We start from the raw sequence: 13604 nt of genomic DNA, 5'->3' as shown, positions 1-13604 counted from the left end.
TAGGTTGCTCCAGTTTCTTCACAAAGTACAGCTAGACTTTTAGGAACTCATGAAGGTGTTATTCCGTTTTATGGCCCCTGCTTCCTTAGTCCTTCAGCAAGAGTACAATACAAGAAATGGGCACTGAAGAAGCAAACTAATTTATTTTGCAAGGGAAACACAGCATTATGGCTCTACATAGGATATTCTGTTTCTTTTCATAAAAAAAAATGTAAACCAAACACAAGATACACAAAAGAAAGCATATTTACAATATATAGTAGAAAACATGAGATTATATCAGCCATATGACAGAGAAGGCCTCAGAGTTTGTGGAAGCAGAAAAGTGATCAATCAAGCACAAATAAACTGTGTGATGCAGCAAATCAAAACATTAAAACCGGAAATATACAAACCATATTTCTAATCCATTAAATTAGTATTGTCTTTACTTGAATTTAAATTAGGAGATTGTGAACCCAGTGTGTCAAAAGTGAGAACTGACCCAAATCTTTTCCAGAAATTACAAATTAATCCAAATTCTTGCTGTTAGAAACATGTGGGTAACCTCTCCTCACTATTAGTATTCATCTGCACTTTTGGTGAACTTTTATAATTCAGACCAGACAGAATAAATTCATACATGTTTTGTACACTTAGATATTAAATCTAAAGCCAAGGGGAGAGAGGTGGTCCCATTTCCTTGAGAATTTTATCAAGTCACCATTTAGTTTTCCCTCAGTCAGGAGCAATGCAGTACCCTTCTCCACTTCTACCCACTCTCTTGAAATTCTCCATCAAGGGGCAGATGGGAGCACTGCACTACCCGACTCCATCTCAGTTTATATGATGACCTGCATCACAGTCATAAGATCCTAAAGCACTCATGTACCTACTGCTGGATCCTTCCGTTGAGTGAGCTGCTCCAGGACCAAAGACTTGGGAATGTGTCTGCCCTTGTGGCAAGGTGGACCATGAAGGATGTCTGTCTCTAGGGGCAGAGTTACTGTGTGTTTGCCCACATCATGGATCGTTTGATGAAGAAAGACAGCATGCAAAGGGGATCCCTTATAACTGGGCAACACACGAATATCTAATGTGACTTCAGGGGTAGCTGAAGACATTGACTGGAAGGAGGTGACAAAGCCTTTTCTTGTAGCCTCCAAAATGTGATAAAATGTAAAATTATTTATTTGCATTTATGAATCTGAATCCATGCACTTCTTTGGCCCATGGGCCACTCCAGCAACTCTTGATGGAAGCAGCCAATCCCTTCTCCCACTCTCAGAGACAACATGTGACTGGTGCTGCAGAGCGCCTCTCAGGATACGTAGAGTCAAGTTAATTACCACCCATGGTTGAACTTCCATTCCCTCACAAGTTCCTAAAGGAGTTTAGATCCAGGCTCAGTTAAATCAAGTTAATATCCCAGGTCTCTAGTGCAACCTGGACTCAAGCCAGGAGGGGGAACTCAACGTGCTCAGGTGGTACTGCTGGATGACCTCCTGCCCCCTTCTAAACGTCTGTATGCTGGTGGTGAGATGTGAGATAGATGATGATGTAACACAATGCATCAAATCCTTGAAGGAATGCCCTCTGTTTGCCCTGGTGGCATGTTGCAGGTCTACCACAGTGACTCTGAGCTGATGAGAGCCACAGGGCTGCTTTTTTTGTCAGTGCTTTTAATCACTTTCAGTCACTAAGTGAGCTGGTTAGACAGCATGGCCTCAAGCACCAGAATGATGCAAGTGACACTTAGCTGTGTTACCCCCATCACCCAGGGCCACAACGTACCTCTGAGAGGGCCCACAGATTGGAAAGGGTAACTTCTTTGCAGGAATAATGGATGCCTGAGCATTCATATCACTCACCTGACCTGGGGAATGCAAGGTTAGCCATTTCCCAAGGGGGTGAATTAAGCCACCATTGAATATAAGGAACAGCAGAACAGATTTTTAAGGCATGTACGTTGGTCATGGAGGAGTATAACTTATGCTTGTGCATTGAAATATCATCTGTTGGCTGGACTACTCTGCTTCTAACTCTGTTTCTTTAATATGTAAATCGTTTTGTACTGTGTTTGATCCTGGAAGAATGTGAAATCCTTGCAGGTGCTTTTCAACTGATATATTTATTAGACATAAGGCAAAATATTGTCTGGATTAGGCATGGATTTTGAAATTGAATCACAACTAACTATATCTCAAAGTTATATAGCCTGATTTAGAGAAGTCACCTTTAAAATAACATTTTCTAGTACCTTCTTTGTAAAAAGCTCTCCATCTATGTCTTAAAATAAAACTTACTGTAAGCTGTTTATTTTTTCCTAGCTACTGTCTTCGATGAAGACAATCTATAGAAAAATTTGAATTGGGTAAGTTGAGAAACCTGTAACAGGCTTCAGCAATTTGTAAACAGAAAAGCAACACAGTGCATTAATCAGCTTTTCTCTCTCTTATATAAAACTAAATTCTGACATACATATATGTTAGCTACACAGATCTATACCTGTGTGGTTTGTACATGTGTATGTACATACAGATACGTATGCATACATATATGCAAGTTCATGCAGCAAACAAATTGGTCCATTTGTTTGAGTGTCTTGATGCCTATAGTAAGCGCATTATGCAGTTTAGCAATAGGACTGCAGATGACTGTGCAAAAAGGTTCTTATTGTTAACAATTACTTCAGGGATAACATGATGGGAAAATGAGAATGACATACATGACTGTGACACAAGAGTGACAGCATTTGGAGGAAAGTTTCAAATCCTAAGCATGCAAACCCCATGGTACTGCTGGACAGTGCTTTCACCATGTGAAGCTCACAGGAACACTGATCTCACCAGCCTAACAAGGTGACTCTAAAATTGCCATTTCTGAAGACTCAGGGTTTTTAGAAGTTTACGTTCATGTGTTTGGTTGATGCAATGAGAGCAGTCAGGTGGGAGGTATACAATTAATTTGACATATTAGATATGTTAGTTAAGAGTGACAGACGTAACCCAGTGACCGATTCTATGCCTAATCACTACAGCAGAGGCCAGCACCTCACTGGGGCAAGTTAAAAGGGAAGCTGTTACGCTAGAAGTTAGAAAGAAAAAGTATTCCTCCATTCAACCACAAAAGCCTGGGGACAAGAAATGCCATGTTTGTGGAAGAGAGTCTCCTTTTGCAAGTGTAATCATAATGTGCTGCAAAATTCCTGCAGTGACAGTTATCCTTAAATTGACCCATCATTTCCATATTGTTTAAGAGCCTTAACACAACACTTTGCCATGGCCAATGGTTGACAGCAACCATTATTTCAGAAGACACTGCATCTCAGCCTGGCAATTGCAATGCTGTGGCGAATTGCACTCTTTATCTAGACATCATGACAAACGCAGCACCTGTACAAACTAAATTTGGAAAAAGAGAAGTTGTTTCTGCTTCCAGAAACTGTACGGCATATTAAATGTTTGGAATAACAAAAATGGTTTTTAGGATTACAAGAATTTTAAAAATAATTATATAGAAATTCATACAACATACAGAGGTAGAAAAATGCAAAATGGAATAAATAAGCTGGAAGCAGAGCACGTTGTTAGTTTAAAGAAGGAATTCAAAGATGCTCAGAAGCAGAGTTTTTAAGTCATGTCTAACAAGACAAAAGGCATTCTCCTGAAGTCCACCTGTGGTGGGTTGACCCTTGCTGCACGCCAGGTGCCCACCAAGCTGCGCTGTCACTGCCATCCTCAGCTGGACAGGGGAGAGAAAATATAGCAAAGACTTGTGGGTCAAGGTAAGAACAGAGAGATCACTCACCAGTTACCATCACGGGCACACAGACTTGGCTTAAGGAAATTAATTTGTGACCAAACAAATCAGAGAAGGGTAATGTGAAGTAAAAATCAAATCTTAAAACATCTTCTCCCCACCTCTCTTCCTGGGCTCAACTTTGGCCCTGATTTTCTCTGCCTCCTCCTGCGTTGGTGGGGGTGGGGAATGGGGGTTGTAGTCAGTTCATAAACACATTGTCTCTGCTGCTCCTTCCTTCTCACGCTCTTCCCCTGACCCAGTGTGGGGACCCTCCCACAGGAGACCATCCTCCATGAATTTCTCCAACATGAATCCTTGAATTACACATGAAACTGTAATGTGCAGTCCTTTAGGAACAGACTGCTCCAGCGTGGGTCCCCCACAGAGTCACAAGTCCTGCCAGCAAACCTGCTCCAGCATGGGCTGCTCTATCTCCATGGATCCACAGGTGGTTCTGCCAGGACCGTGCTCCAGTGTGGGCTCTCCACAGGGTCACAGCTTCCTTTGGGTGCATCTGTCTGCTCCAGCGTGGGGTTCTCCATGGCCTGCAGGTGGATATCTGCTCCACCATTAACCTCCATGGGCTGCAGGGACACAGGCTGCCTCACCATGGTCTTCACTGCAGTCTGCAGGGGAATCTCTACTGTGGTGCCCGAAGCACCTCCTTCCCCTCCTTCTTCATGGTCTTGGTGTCTGCAGAGTTGTTGCTCTCACATAGTCTCACTCCTCTCTGTGGCTGCAGTTACACAGGTTTTTCTCCCCCTTTCTTAAATATATTATCCCAGAAGTGCTACCACTGTTGCTGATGGGCTCAGCCTTGGCCAGAGGTGGGTCTGACTTGGAGCCGGCTGGCACTGGCTCTGTCACACACAGGGAAATCTTCAGCTATTTTCTCACAGAAGCCATCTCTGAAGCCTCTGTGCCACCAAGACCTTGCCACACAAACCCAATACACCATCAAAGTCATGCAAGGCTCCATGTTCACCATGTAGGAACCTGGTTCATTGTCAGCTCCTGCTTTGAAGAATGCATTCCAGCATGGTCTTTACAAACACCTACAGTACAATACCTACAGTCTCCAGATGCTGCCATGAAGGTCAAAGCTCTGTATTTATCTACAAAGATGCTTTCTGGCATAGTAGCACACTACATTTTTTCTGTGCTGGTTCTTCCAGATGTGTGAGTTTTGATACAGCAGGATAGAAGGAGTGGAATATTAAAGTAAGGATGTATGACAGGCAAGGAGAGGTAAAGTCAAGCAGTGTATTTTCCTCACTGCATTAAAGAAGAAGTAAGGTCCTTACTCATGTTGCTAACCTAAGTAAGCAGCATTCCCTGTCCCTGCATCTGGTGTAGCAAGCACTCTTCCACCTCTTTTTCATTTTTGTAGATATCACTGTGGATAGCGTGTTTGAGGATTACAGGTCATACAACTGGTGAGTAGCATGACCTTCCAATAAATGAAAAGCAACAAAATGAGTAAACACTTGTCAGTTTAGAGAAGGTACCAAATTATTTAGGGACACTGCCAAAGACCGGATCGATGATGACAAAGTGTTACCATAGAAACGCTGGCAGATGTATCTGGATGCACAAAGTGAGCCCACCAGCTGTGCCCTTAGTCTGTAGGAATGGCACCTCTGAGCTGGGAATGTAGCATGATTGAATCAACATGGAAAAGTAGGAGTAATGCTAAATTAGGAGTAAACGTCTCCTTTAGAACTGGTTTATGGCTGTCCTCAACTTTAGTTTGCTGAGAAGCTGCAAAGAATTCACAGTAGTTAACAAACGGCAATATCCAGGTTGCATGCCACCAATACTTGTCAAAGTTAAGTCACTGCAGCGGCCTTCCATCCCAGGCCTAGGGTGTGCCCTATGCTTTCTCACACAGGTCCGTCACTACTAGAAGTTCAGGTTTTAGCAAACCACCATTACCTCCTGCCCTGTGGGAAATCTCAGGAATGTCTCATGATACCCTGTGGTGCTGATTACCTGAAACAGCGTGGGCAACAGTCAACCAGGCAAGTGAAATGTGGAGATTCAGATGCACAGCGCAGTGCTGGTGGGACGTGTTTATATGTGTGAGGGGTTTCCTTGTTACCTGTGTCTGCTCAGGAACGGGCATTGTGTGGCCTTTTGGGTTGGGTTTTGTGATCTTGCCCCACGTGCACCTAAAATTCAAAAGACTTGGCAAGATCACTCACCAAGGACCGAGGAGGAGTGGGACCGTGCGTTGTCCAGGCCACTGTCCGGCCCCACGCTGACATGCTTTGAGGGCTGCCTGTCTGTACAGCGTTTGTACTCGCCCCAGCACGGCCATCGCAGGCCCAAAGGGGGCTCAGTGAAGGAGAATGGAAACTGCCATTGCCATGGGAAGTCTTTAAAGTACTGACAACTTTGGTGGTCGCTTACTTCAGACAACAGGTAAGATGGTCACGATAAAACGGTAATAATTATTCTTTCGTTGTAGCGTAAATTTCCTCAGAAATTGGAAGACAGCAACTAAAAAGCTACCAAATGCTTTATTTGTCTGTGAAACGGAACTAACACGCTTGTCAGTCATTCCGCAGAATTTCCCCCTCATCAAATCACGGCCGGCCCGAGGCGCCGCCTCACGGCTCGCGCCACGGCGCCCCCCGGGTCCCGCCGCCGGCTCGGCCCCCGCTCGGCGATCGATTGCTCAGGCCCGCCTCGGCCCCGCCCCCTGGAGGGCCGGTCTCCGCGGAGCTCGCCTCGGCAGGCCGCTCCCGCAGCGGGAGCTCTGGCCGCGCCGTCCCGCCGAGCCGCCGGCGCAGCGGGCGCTGAGGGACGGTCCCTCTGCCGTACCAGCCGCCCGTGGCGCGAGGGGGGCGCGGACAGGTGCTGCTGCCCATGCTGCGGTGGCTGATCGGTGGCGGCCGGGAGCCGCAGGGCCTGGCGGAGGTACGGCGGCGGCGGGCGTGGCGGAAGCGGGCAGAGCAGCTGGCGGCGGGGGGCGGGGCCCGGAGGAGCCTGGGGCGGGGCGGGGAGCGCTGTCCCTTCGGCCCGGGGCCGCTGGCGGGGCTGCTCGTGGGGGCAGCCGCTCTGGCGGAGCGCGGCGCCGGTAGGGGACCCCCCGGGGAGTTTTTTGGGGGGAGCGCTGGGAGGAGGGGGCGCTGGGCGGTGACCTTCCCGTCGGGGTGTGCCCGCCGTCTGGTGGTAGCGCGGCCCGGTGCCGGGCTCTGCTGAGCAGGGGCCCGTCGGGGCTGGCGCGCAGCCTGTGAGGCCTTCGGGGTGTGCGAAGGGGTAGCGAGCTTCGCTGAAGAGAGGGAGGGGAGGGGAGGGAACCCCCCCAAAGCACGAGGCGGATTCCCTGGGCTGAGCTGCCCAGGCGCTGGGGGACGGGGAGCCGTCTCTGTCGGGGCGTCCCGGCGTCCTGCGCCGCCCTCCCCGCGGGGGGGTTGTGCTCCTTAGCTTGCTAGCAAGCCGGGTCGGTAAGGTGAATTGTGGGCAGTAGTGTATTGTTTGTGTGGCCCGGCTGAAGTTTGTAGTAGTCTTGTAGCATTTTTCCATACTTTCTCATCTGTAAAATAAACTAGGCCTACGTGGTGCACAGAACGCTGACGTCCTTTCCTTTGCCTTACTGGGAAAAAGAGTTTTACCAGATTTGAGGGAGAGATTGCTGGAATTTTCTTTTCTCTAAGACCCTACTGAAATTCCCAGCCTGGGTGTAACAAGAGTTAACACTGTCACTGGGCTCCTTGCACACAGTGCTTTGTGATTTAGACACGTATGAGGAAGTAATTATTTTTCAGCTGCTGTCATGACAATATCATGTTTTTTTTCAAACGGCAGTAGTTACTTTGGTGGATATTTGAGTCTATACTGATTTAGAATGATGACGTCTGGGAATGCCTCTGACCTTTGTCATCAGCCAAAATGTTGTTTGTGTTGCAGTTATAATTGGCAGTTTATGTGCAGTTGCTTTTAAAGCAAGATGGGAAATACACAACAGCTTTCTAAGATGTGCTAGGAAACTACGCTGGTGTGTGTTCTTCTTCAAAGTTTAAACTCTGGCTATGGTTTAGTTATATTGTGATTTAATAAAGCATGAGTCAAGGTCTAGTACAGTTCTTCCATTGCCATTTGTAGCTTGGTTAAACCTGATCCACAGGACCTGTGTTCCCATCGCTACCACTGATTTACTGAAAGATAGTGGTAGTTTTTCTTCCTGAATAACAAATATTGATAAGGGTTAGATAGTCCCTAAACTATTTTTGTTCCCTTTCCCTGCATAATGTGATACTGATTAATCTAAAGATCATCTCCATAACATTAATTCTCTCCTGTACCCTTCCTAAATAGAGAAGGAAGCCCATAGTAGTGCATGGGGTATGGACTTAAGGTGCTGTTTCATGTGCTATGGCTGCAGCCAGTCATGAAAAGACTAGATGTATTAGTGACATTGCACTGAGTGAATAGAGAAAGCCTCTGGCAAAGCTGCCCTAAAGTTATTAAATGTAAATTTTTCCCTACCCACTTCTTTTTTTTTACTATGGAATTGAAAATCATTTAGACTTAAGCTCATGAATCTCTCCAGTTGATGTCATGGTGTATATCTTAAGCAGGGTGGCTCTGGGAATGTGAGCAGTCCAACTGCGGTAGCATTATGGTCTGCATAAGCTAATTTATCATGCTCTGTGATACATATGTATGTCTGTATACTCTTGTATCCATAGTTTTGGTGAATGGCTTCAGAAAATCACACTTTTAAATGCTTCGCATCCTGGGGGTTATAAGTTGTTGTGAAGCTGAGATGACTCTTGCAGTTTTTTTACTATTATTGTAGTGACGCTTACAGGTCCTACATAAAAACATGCAAGTTGGGAATGGATTCCTCTAGCATCAGCATCTAGCTTTCTCTTCTAGAAATTTGGTGTTGCCACAAGAGAGTTCAATCAATAATTTATACAAAAATAGATTTCTTCAGAGAAAGAATGGATATGTAACCCAACACTCTGGTAAATATTAATGAAGATCTGAAGAAAGCATAGCTTGTTGTGTGAGTACTGGGGGAAAACCTGTTATTTTGTTGTTTATAGTAGTTCATCAGCACTCTACCTTTCAGTGTTCACAGGCATTCATAGATTTAAGAAAAAACAGTATTAGACACATTGTTCAAAAGAAGTAATGCTGTCTTGTACTGAGTAGGGAGCAGCAACAGAATATATAATTGGGATGTTCGTGTTACAAATTCTGACTTTTTCAAAGTGGTGTTATAATTATTTTGTGAATGTATTTTCTGTTGGTAAGCAAAAATGGAAGTCTGCTGACTACAGTATTACTAATCTCATCCAGTGATGCTGAGATTTGCTTAGCATTTTTAGAACTCAGGTGTTTTTGTTTTTTTTTTTTTTTTTTTTTTTAAGGAATGTTTTGATTAACTTTTGACAGCTGAACTCCAAGTTTCCATATTTGTACAACTTTTCGTTATAACCATGCAGACACTGCTTGCATTATTTTAAATGGGAACTGCTATTCTCACATAATTACATAAAATGAGGAACAGTTGCTTCATGCAATGCATCAGATAGCACAAAACCAAGATAAAATCACAAGAACTAGCATTTTGACAACCTCTTCATTTTAAAAATAAACACAGATTTCTTTCCCTTTTTATTAACTTTGTCATTCTTAACTTCTGAGGGATAGGATCATAGTACCAATATGGAAGAAATAGAAAATAATTGATTATTCCTGCAGGAAAATGTTGACATTTCTGATGATAACCTGTGTCTTTCACACAGGATTACCTGTCATGTATGCTGCATTTGGCACAGTGTTCAGTAATTACTGTTTCACAGTGTAGGTTCTGTTGAAGTCCTCAAAGATGAGACAGTGCTGGAAGTAAGATGATGTTGACTGTCCTGTAAAGTAAATCTTGAAGGAGGAGAGTCCTGTCTCTGAGCTACTACTGAGCTATTTAGTTGTTTCAGAATGTGGAAGACCTTAAATACAAAAAAGTTGTCTTCTGTTGAAACAAATTGATGATTCAGAGTAGCAGAACTGTCCTGCTCTGAAACTGCAGTCTTATGCAATATTTTATTGACCCTGCCTAGTGATTTGCTTGCTCTGAGTGATTGATTGTTCTTTTAATTAATAGTCTAGTTGGGGGTAATTGCAGATGCTGTTCTGTGAAATGATTGATGATTCTGTGTGTTTAAGTGGGTTGCTTTGGTATTTTGTGAATGGAGTCCCAATGGATGATTTGTATATTATGTGACATAACAGCATTTTTTCTTATTTATTTTAAAAGTATCATCTTTATATAGGATTTTAAAATTGAATGGCAGATGAAAGATACTAGAGGTTCACAGACCTTTCAGAAGAGGTGTAATGTAATGAAAAACTGAATGTATGGTGCATTGAGTCATGCAGCTGGCTCCACATGACAGCTCATGACTAAACTGCGTTTTCATCTTGGTGTGTCAGGGATTAAAGCAGTACAAAATGTTTTTGTTAAAACAGAAAATACTATATTATAATTTTAAATACATGCTATAGAAAGATATTATTTACTTCAAATAATAAGAAATTATCTTTTGTAATGATTTTCATTAAGACAAAATGGTATTTCAGAAACTTAACTTCAAATACTTTCAAACGTGAGTCTATATGTAGACTGTTAGACATTACAAAGACCTGATCAAAATAATTATGTCAGAAAAAAATAAATGTCATTCCTTTTTTATGAATTTTAGAAATCATCTGTACAGACAATTGGTGAAGATCAAATACAGAATCCTTACACGGAGCTCCTTGTATTGAGAGGTCATCAAGATATAGTACGATTTCTAGTGCAAATAGATGACTGCAGGTATGAAATCACATTTCAAATTGTTTCACAGCATCCTTGGCAATACTTCAGAGAATATTTATGAAAATGTAGTAATATTTATAATCCTCTCCTTTTTTTATGGGGGAGGGCAGGAAAAGCCTGGAGTTAAAAAAGGCAAGGGATGAACACTCCCTTTTCATGTTATGTTACTACATCTTTTGGCTTCTTTTGCAAGTTACACTTTTATGAGAAAATTATGGTGATGGAGATATGCTTCTTGGTACAAATTAATTTGTTTGAAAGAAATGCCTTTAGCTAATTCAGCCCCTCCTTTTCAGGCTGCTCCTGGGTTGAATGTTCCCTTCTGTACGTGCATACACACACTTTCTCTCAGGACAATATGCAGTAGTGTCTCCTCCTGTTCTGAGTGGATATATGTGTTGTATGTTTTTGTATTGAAGACAGCTGTTATTTCACCTTTTGGTTTTACAAAAGAATGTAATGGTCTCCTACAGATACACTGTAGCAAATGAACGGGACATTGTCAACAATATTGAATGTTGCTGTTCCTTGCTTTCCAGTCTTTTGTTACAATTTCTTCTGAAACTGTAGTGCTTAATTCAGTTGAGGTTTGGGTAATGCAGTTTTTTTCTGAACTTCTCAAAACTGGAAATTTTCACCCTTTATTCAGAATGACTGCTTAGTAAAATTCAACATATGCCTAATGTCTGCATTACAGATCTCTGATTTGATCTTGTTCATCTTGCTGTCCTTCTTTGAAACCTGACGGTTCCTTTGTTTCTTTCTTCCAGTGTTTAGCTGCATGCACTTTTTTTATAATTCCCTGACAATCTTTATCTGTTCTGTTCTTAGTTCCTTGTAGCTAGGTCCAACTTCATTGTGAACTCTGAGGACAGAGTTACCTAAAAACTGTAAAACTGATTATGAAGCACAGATGAAACCACTACATTTACCGTTGTCACTTTAGAAGTGTGACTGAGAGAATGAATGATGATAGTTTTATGTTCTGATCAGGTTTCTGTCCTATCTTTGTCCAAAATAGCCTTGCATGTTCTCTAATTTAACTTAATCCTCCAAGAGGGGAAATACTTATTTGTCTTAAAAGCCAGCTTGTGAAGCCCTTAGTCAGTAATAAGTGTAATGACTCTTGGCTGATATGGAGAATTACTTAGAAAACCTTTAGAACTAAGAGCATAAGTGATAGGCAGGAGTCTCTGTTAAGGAGGTTTAGTAATTTATATCTCTTATGGGTTAGGCACAGAAGGGGATTTTTAATATATTTATCAATACACTACACAATGTTTACATGGGTGAGCATTTGGCTTATATCCTTGCAGTGTGCAGCAGGTATTTTGTGAAGGAGGGTTCTCTCCTTCCCCAGGTACATTGATCAGGCAGGTGGTCTCTTCCAAATTTGAATGCCCACAGAATGCTTTCTTCTAATAATTTTGTAAGTGTATGTATATATGTGTGTATATCTATATATATATATATATAGATATAAAAAAAAATCACAGAAGACTCCATGGAGAATTTTTAGCTTGTCAGTTTTCATTCTTAATGTCATATTCATATATATCTATATCTATCTTAGAAATATTATGTGCATTACCATAAAATTTATTTTTCTGTGTTATAGTAATCTACCAGAAGACTCATAAAAATGGAAGAATCTCATGGGATTTTTTCCAGTCCTTTTCTTTTCCCAAAGAAGTTACTAAAATAACCTTTCCTCAAAGTACATTTTTCCTCAAACACATAATGCAATGAATATGATCAGTCTTCATAGAAATACCAGAGTATACTTAGATTGTACACACTGCCTGATGCAAAAAAATCTTTCACCATTTTGGGCTTCATTGTATGATAGGAGGTAAATTATTGAAATTAAGCTAATGATGAGTGTAAGACTAAAGCCTGGATGGCCGCATTGAAGATAGGTTATGAAATAGCGTATGGGTAAGGAGTATGTTATTTAGCTCATTAATATTCTCAGAGTTTGAGGAGTTTAATAGCCTCACTGGACAGTAATTCTAAGGTTTTATTTATCAAGAATAAGGTAGTTTCTGGACTGTTAAGCAGCTGATAATATTTTCAGTTGATTCTTTTCAGTAAAATTAGTATTGTTACTCAGCTTCTGAAATGTTTTTATTTAGTTTCTATAGCTATTCCATTGTGTGCTTTTTGTCAGCTATTGTAAGCCAAGTTTCACGCTTCAGGTCTTTAGATAGTATCATCTTATTGAGAATTTTGCAGAAGGATTTTCTTGTTTTCTCAGTGGCTCAGCTAAAACCAGTGAGTGGAAAATTTTCTCAGATTGGTTTTTTAAGATACTAAATAAATCCTGTATAAATGTAACAGAAAGCTGTTTGGTTTTTTTTTCCTTCTTCTCTCTTGTACTTTTTGGACACGAATTAAGGGTTATATTGATTGGAAGATCACTAAAAAAGGCTAAGCCTCACCAAGAGTTTTCCAGAAAATGGACTGAAATAAAATTACATGTTATACTCTAGCATTTGACACCTTAAACTAAACAGTTCGTAAAACATTTTAAGAGTAGCTTTTTTTTTTGTTGCTCATTTGCCCATTCCTTGCTTCTTCAGGAACTTGGCAAGGTTATAGACCAGGGGTCCTCAAACTACGGCCCACGGGCTGGATACGGCCCCCCAGGGTCCTCAATCTGGCCCCTGGTATTTACAGACCCCCCTACCCCCCCCCAGCCCACCAGGGGTTGGGGGGGAAACCAAGCAGCCGCAGATGACTGCCTGCCACTCCAACCATGCACCAGCCCCCTGTTTAAAAAGTTTGAGGACCCCTGTTATAAATGATGGTGATCATGACTGGGAAAGAATCAGGTGACCCATGGGTCTGCACTTGGTGAGCAGGATGTAACTGTAGGATAACTGACTCTACAATATACCTTTATTTTTAAACAGAAATCCTGGTTAGAAGATGAGGAGGACACAAAATAGCACTCTGTTGAACTTACATGTTGATGAATTAT

General features: G+C 42.2%; 1 protein-coding gene across 6 annotated transcripts in view; it reads left to right on the top strand.

The window, feature by feature from the left end:
* Positions 1 to 6482: 6482 nt before the first annotated feature.
* The window catches only part of WDR41 (WD repeat domain 41), a 45093-nt gene continuing 37971 nt past the window's right edge, over positions 6483 to 13604 (top strand). For all 6 annotated transcript variants that reach the window (XM_056323813.1, XM_056323815.1, XM_056323812.1 and 3 more), the window contains exons 1-2: positions 6483 to 6705; positions 10503 to 10618. In XM_056323813.1, the coding sequence (XP_056179788.1) occupies positions 6655 to 6705; positions 10503 to 10618 (167 nt within the window). In that variant the 5' untranslated portion in view covers positions 6483 to 6654. The remainder of the gene's footprint in view (positions 6706 to 10502; positions 10619 to 13604) is intronic.

Source organism: Falco biarmicus, chromosome Z (assembly GCF_023638135.1).
Source record: "Falco biarmicus isolate bFalBia1 chromosome Z, bFalBia1.pri, whole genome shotgun sequence".
Classification (NCBI taxonomy): domain Eukaryota; kingdom Metazoa; phylum Chordata; class Aves; order Falconiformes; family Falconidae; genus Falco; species Falco biarmicus.
The sequence above is the reverse complement of the archived record's forward strand: the minus strand, read 5'-3'. Positions and strand labels throughout refer to the sequence as shown.